Genomic DNA, 6,393 nt, shown 5'->3' with positions numbered 1-6,393 from the left:
TTTGAGGACCCCTGATTTAAAGTCTGCTGAGTCCTTCAATATATCTAGTAAGCCCTGATTTGCTTCACCCACAAAACCAAAATTGACTACCAGTCCCACAAACCACCCTTCATTTTCAAAAAGTGTTCCTTTCCAATAACCTAACGTGGATTTCTTCCTAGTAATAATTAGACATTGATATTCTGTGACCAGTTGCAATTGGTCGGCATTTTCTCTTTCTGTGGTTTTTCATGAATTTGCTTTCCCATTTACTCTCGCCTAAGATCTGACTAATGGGCTAAAGATATATTTATTGTCATCATGATCTGTATTACTTTTAGGGGTGCACCAAATCCACTTTTTAGTTTAGACTGGGGTGCCAAGGACCAAACCAGGAAACCTTGGGCTACAAGCCCACTGTCAAAAGAATTTTGTCTCTTCACTTTCCGCTTCACCTTCTTTCTTCACATTACAAACACTCATGTGTCCTTTCTTCTATATCAACAGGCCCGGATTTGTGGAGTGGCCACAAAGGCCCGGGCCTAGGGCGGCAGAAACCTGGGGGCGGCATGCTGCCCCGCCGCACCAAAATGTAAAAATTTGTGTTCCCATACGGAGCAATGGGGACTTCTCCCCACTGCTCCGTATGCAAGTTTGGCCTACGGCGCATGGCTGCTAGCATCCCCTACCCCCCGCTGTTCGCGCATGCGCACTACCGCTGTTCACGCACGCATGCGCATTTGGGGGGTTTAGGGGGCACGCATGCGCACTCGGGGGGGGGGGGGCGTGGCCGGGGGCGGCCTTGGGGCACCCGGTTTTGAAATCCGGCCCTTTATATCAACCGCCTTTCTCTCATACATCAATGGAAGATGTTTATGGTATAGGCATAGAGGGTTATATATCTGGGTAAGTAAATGACCCACTGACACCTGTTTTCCCAGTACCCTTCAAATGTTTTCTTCTAGATGCTTATGGAAGCCCAGACTGAGGGTTGATTAAGGTGAGAATTGGGAGGAACATGTGTTTATCAAGATAAAAAAAGGTATGGAGGGAGCAACTGAAACTTGAGGGACTAAAACACTGGATTTATGCACAGTACCATTTGTAAATATAAGGATTCACTTACTGTCTAAGGAGTTAAAAATGAGAGAAACACAACAAATAGTAAATAAATCTATTTTTATAAATACATTTTGCATGTAATAAACAAAACACTTTATAACAATAAAGTATAAAAGACGCTTAAACCCTGAACAAACAAAGTAAAGGTGTATGGGACCTGTTATCCAGAACACTCCGGACCTGGGGTATTCTCGGATAAGGAGTCTTTCTGTAATTTGCATCTCCATAAATTAAGGAGGAGATTAATCAACATTCAAATGTGTTCGTTTTTTTTTCCTTATTCAAGTTATTTAGTGCTAAAACTGGCACAATACGAGTTATGGTTCAAAAACCCAAATGTCTGGCATTTATTAAGCGCAAAAAAGCCCAAAAACTATCACGTAAAACTTCGGCATCGAAAAGCTTGTGAGTTTCTATAGAAGTCAATGGGAGCTGCCAAGATATTCAAGTTTTATTTGAGTTTGTAAACTCAGAAATTCGAGGTATTAGAGTTTTTTTCACACACGCTTACCTCATTAATAAATAAGCGAGCATTCCATAAGCAAGTTTATTCAATTTAGAAAAACAAACTCAAATTCACACACTCTAAAACTGATAAATACTAAAAAATCATTTAACAATTAATCCCAACAGGATTGTTTTGCCCCCAATAAGGATTAATTATATTGAGTTAGAAAGTAGGGGAAATAAAATAAACAAATGAATAGGGGGCTAAACATAATTTTTGTTTATTAATTTAACTAAGAAAAATCTATGTTATTTGATGTTTCTTGAGAAAACAGGGAAACTGACGCTGCTCCATGTTTGGTGCATAAATAGTAGATAGAAGTAGATAATTCGATTCCAGTGCACAGATAATCTCCCTGCATAATAGGCTGCTCCTAACAGAACAGTCACAACAAAGGGGAAGGGAGGGGGTTGAATACTGGTAATAACATTCTTGCAAGTAACAAACATAGAGCAGCTTTAGTTTCCTTATTTAGCTTGAGAAATAACAAAAATCATAGATTTCTTCTGATAAAAAAAACAATAATCCAAAAGTATGTTCAGCACAAGCCCTATTCATTGCGCTCATGTAGAACAAGGGGGTGTAGCGCTTGGCCTTCCTTAGACAAAGCAGCAGTAGAAACCAGGAGGTCAAGTTCTCATTTCCAGGAGCCATCTTGGTTTACAGGACATGGAACAGTGATAGGTAAGTTGTCGATTCCATCATATTTGTCTTTTCCCTGCAGTAACAATCACAGAGGTGTTTATGGCGTCATGCACCGGGGGGGGGGGGGGGGGGATTCTGTTGGCTTCAGGATACAGCAGAAAATGTGGCCGTAGGTCAAAGAGGAAATGACATTCACAGCCAGGAAGTCACCGCGGCAAACAGCCAGGAACAGCATCTGTCACTCGGGGCACCGTCACATAGTTCACTGGGCAGTGCAGAAACGGGCATATTTGCTCATGGTCCTTCAGAATTTGGCTAAGATGTTTCAGTTCATCTGTTAGTTTCCCGATTTCCTTCTTCAAGGATGAGTTTTCCTGTTCCAAACATTCATATTCCTGTCAAATGAGAGAAACAATGTTCATTAGAGAGAAAGTGGTCCTTTTAGGATCTGTCACTGCTGATGTATGGGAAACGTCATCTTGTGTATGGGCTACTCCCTCACCTGTATTAAGGCTTAATGGGGAACTATCATGAAAATAAAATGACAGATTACTGGTTGTATGGCTGTAAAGCTGGCCATACATGGGCAGATCTTCACCCGATATCCCCACCTACAGGTGGGCGATATCGGGGAGGCATGTAGGTGAATTCTACACGCGGCAATGGGGCAGTCGGATCGGGGGCCGCATCAACGAACAACCAATTTCAGGCCAGATATCGGTCGGCCAGGCCCCTCGGTTCTGCCACTACACAGGCCGATAAGCTGCCGAATTGGTCCAAGGGACCGATATCGGCAGCTATAATCGGCCCGTGTATGGGGACCTTAAGAGTAGAAGGAGAATACAATTTGTGTTTCCTCCAGTTCCTGTTACCCACAGCAGGTCAGCACTGGGACCCATTTCAATTACACAGAGGTACAAACAGCCCCCAGCAGCCCAATAAATAGTGACTGTGGCACCTTACAGCCCCTCTGGCATTTGCCAGAATCCACAGATTGCCAGTCTGGGCCTGACCCACAGCAACCAGATGGCTCAATTTACTATAAATACAGGTCATATATTGGTTGCTGTGGGTTACTAGAACTAGAGCAAACTTCTAATTGTTATTTTTAGCTTTCCTTTGAATTCAAAGACATCTGTTTCAAAAGCAACAAAAAAATATTTCCAAGTCCCGTCCACCATGTGCTTGTGCTCCACTCTTGCACAGCCCACAAACCTCCTATCCCACTGGAATCTAGATTATATTGGGTCAGTTGGGACCACTGCATCCCGTTATTCCCAGTTTAAATTGGGAGATATTTGCGGTTGTGATTCAAATATACTATGCCTACTTTCAACCAGCCATACCCCATTCCAACCAAACCATATCAATTTCCTAGTAAACCCCTCCACTTAAGGTATGCAAGGAAGAACCATTGCAAAAGCAAGCAACCTGCTCCCCTATAGATGGCTGCTGGACCTGTAGTTCAGCAATATCTAAAAGGATGATGGGTTTCCAACCCTTGTACTGTACCTCATGCAGTTTGTCAGCTTTCTGTGTTTGTTTTTTCCGGCTTCTCTGGGCAGCAACTCTGTTCTTTTCTCTCCTGCGAACCTTCCTGTCGCTGGTATCTGAGCTCTGAAAGAGAGAGAGGAGAGTGTAAAGTGGGTATAGGCAGCATTTATAGGTGCATTTCCTTTATTTGGAACACCATGCCCGCTAAAAAAAGATCTAAACATGAAATAATCCCAACAGGATTGTTTGGCCCCCAAAAAGGGGTAATTATATCTTAGTTGGGATCAAGTACAGGTACTGTTTTATTATTACAGAGAAAAGGGAATCATTTAACCATGAAATAAACCCAATAGGGCTGTTCTGCCCCCAATAAGGGGTAATTATATCTTAGTTGGGATCAAGTACAGGTACTGTTTTATTATTACAGAGAAAAGGGAATCATTTAACCATTAAATAAACCCAATAGGACTGTTCTGCCCCCAATAAGGGGTAATTATATCTTAGTTGGGATCAAGTACAGGTACTGTTTTATTATTACTGAGAAAAATTGAATAAATAAATAAAAATTATTCAATTATAATGGAGTTTATGGGAGATGGTCTTCCCGTAATGTGGAGGTTTTTGGATAATGGGTTTCCGGATAAAAGGCCCCATACATGTATTTCTAGAACTGTGAAAAGTATAAAGCAGTTTGACCAAACACTGCAATCTCTTGGCATTGTCACTGTACCACCCAAACATTGTGACAACCACACAAAGATGCATTTGACCATCAGGATGCCCAGAGCCAAGTCTACAACCTTCATGCCAGGCTTGGGGGAGATGCCAGCTAATTGGATTCTGCACAGACATTCAATGATCCTCTCCTATAGGCAGGTTTCATGTGTAAGTAAAGGGCTGCGACTGCACCCAGTGAGTAAGTGTGAGCTCTGCCGCAAGTGTTTCTGATGAACAAGCCACTTCCTTTTCAGCTCATTCGAGTTTGTTTACTGCTAAGCTCTTGAGCTCTTACTAATGGAGTTCAACCACAACACAGAGGAAAGATTTAATACTCAGTTCTGAAAGTGGGTTGTCTAAGATTCTCTTTTTAGGAATTAAAAAAGGAAATAATTGTTAATTTTGAGCATTTAAAAAGCATAACCAGTCTATAGACCTTATAGGTGAATATTGTATGATTTAGTCAGATGGGTAGGTGGGCAGAAGATCACAGTCTGTCATCATTAGATCTCTCACTAGGGTTGCCAACTGGCCAGTATTTTACCAGTCAGTCAAGCCGACCCTTCCTGCCAAATAGGAAAGAAAAGACAACAGACATAGCAATGTTGGTATCTTGTCCCCAGGAAACATGGCAGCCCTACCCACCATCCAATCAATGGCAGCAGGCCAGATCTTCTTTTTAGATGGTGTGACTGTGGCCCCATGGGAAAGCAAGAGAATCTGCTAAAGTGAAGGAAAACTAAAACCCAACAAAGAATTGACATAGATATGTTACACCTTATGTTGTACCAGTCCAAGGCGGCAAGAACCCTTTAGAAGTTAAGATCTGTGCCTCTGAAGATGCCCCCAGTAATTCCCTGCTATGTCCCAGCACCTGCTCTGGACTGCTGTCATTTACCTCAGCTTAGGGACTAACCAATATACCTTTATACATAATATACAGAATACCACTTGAGTATAAGCCAATCCAAATATAAGCCGAGGTACCTAATTTTACCTAAGAAAACTGGAAAAACTTATTGACTTAGCTACTGCTAAGTTTCAATAATCAAAATAAAAACCAGTAAATTACATTAATTGAGGCATCAGTGGGGTATATGTCTTTAAATATTTATTTAAAAGAAAAACAGTAAACTAGCTCTGTAAGTGTTAAAGAGGGTCAACAAAAACAATATGAGTACTACCCCACTATCATTGCACATTGGCAAACTGGCAGCAGACCCAGTCCCGGAGGAGATGTAAGGGGAAATAAGTATTGCTACAGGGAGCCTAGGCCAGGGCACTGGAGGGTCTGGTTGCGGGGGGCCTAATTTGCACACAAAGGAGAGAGGGTGCTAGTCTAGAGAGACCCATGGCACCCAACTCAAGTATAAGCCGAGGGTGACTTTTTCAGCACATTTTGGGTGCTGAAAAACTAGGTTTATACTCGAGTATATACAGTATATAGAATAATATTAGCATATACAGATTATATAGAATTTTAGCCCATTAGACCTAGCTTGGATCTGAGCTGTTACATTTAAGGGGTTGTTCAGCTTTAGTATGACACAGAGAGTAATATTAGACAATAATATAAACAATAATATAGACAATTTGCAATTGGTCTTCATTTTTTATTATTTGTGGTTTTTTTTTAATTATTTCACTTAGTTCAGCAGCTCTCCAATTTGAATTTTCAGCAGTCATTTGGTTGCTAGGGTTTAAATTAACTTAGCAACCAAGCAGTGGTTTGAATGAGAGTCTGGAATATGAATAGGAGAGGACCTGATCAGAAAAAAAAATGATAAAAAGTAATTATAACAATAAAATTGCAGCCTCACAGAACAATTGTTTTTGGATGCCGGGGTTAGAAAGTTGGAAAGAGTCAGACAAAGAAGGCACATCATTCAAAAGCTATGAAAAATAAATAATGAAGACCAATTGAAAAG

The 6,393-nt window shown here is 41.2% G+C and overlaps 1 protein-coding gene across 1 annotated transcript; it reads right to left on the bottom strand.

Annotated features, from left to right (window-relative positions):
* Positions 1-1,149: 1,149 nt before the first annotated feature.
* batf3 (basic leucine zipper transcription factor, ATF-like 3) lies at positions 1,150-4,554 on the bottom strand. Its single transcript, XM_031902246.1, has 3 exons — positions 4,499-4,554; positions 3,767-3,929; positions 1,150-2,649 (listed from the first exon to the last, which is right to left on the bottom strand). The coding sequence occupies exons 1-3, from the start codon at positions 4,552-4,554 to the stop codon at positions 2,461-2,463; spliced, it is 408 nt and encodes a 135-aa protein (XP_031758106.1). The 3' UTR covers positions 1,150-2,460.
* Between the last annotated feature and the right edge of the window lie 1,839 nt (positions 4,555-6,393).

The sequence above is a fragment of the Xenopus tropicalis genome, chromosome 5 (assembly GCF_000004195.4).
Source record: "Xenopus tropicalis strain Nigerian chromosome 5, UCB_Xtro_10.0, whole genome shotgun sequence".
In the NCBI taxonomy this organism is placed as follows: domain Eukaryota; kingdom Metazoa; phylum Chordata; class Amphibia; order Anura; family Pipidae; genus Xenopus; species Xenopus tropicalis.
This window is presented reverse-complemented; position numbering and strand designations above follow the sequence as displayed.

Coding starts and splice junctions, on each gene's coding strand:
- batf3 (XM_031902246.1), bottom strand. CDS start 4,554: ATGAAGGTTGTAGACTTGGCTCTGGGCATCCTGATGGTCAAATGCATC. Junction 3,930..4,498: donor GTCAAATGCATCTTTGTGTG/GTTGTCACAATG, acceptor TTCCAAATAAAG/GAAATGCACCTATAAATGCT. Junction 2,650..3,766: donor AAGCTGACAAACTGCATGAG/GTACAGTACAAG, acceptor CTCATTTGACAG/GAATATGAATGTTTGGAACA.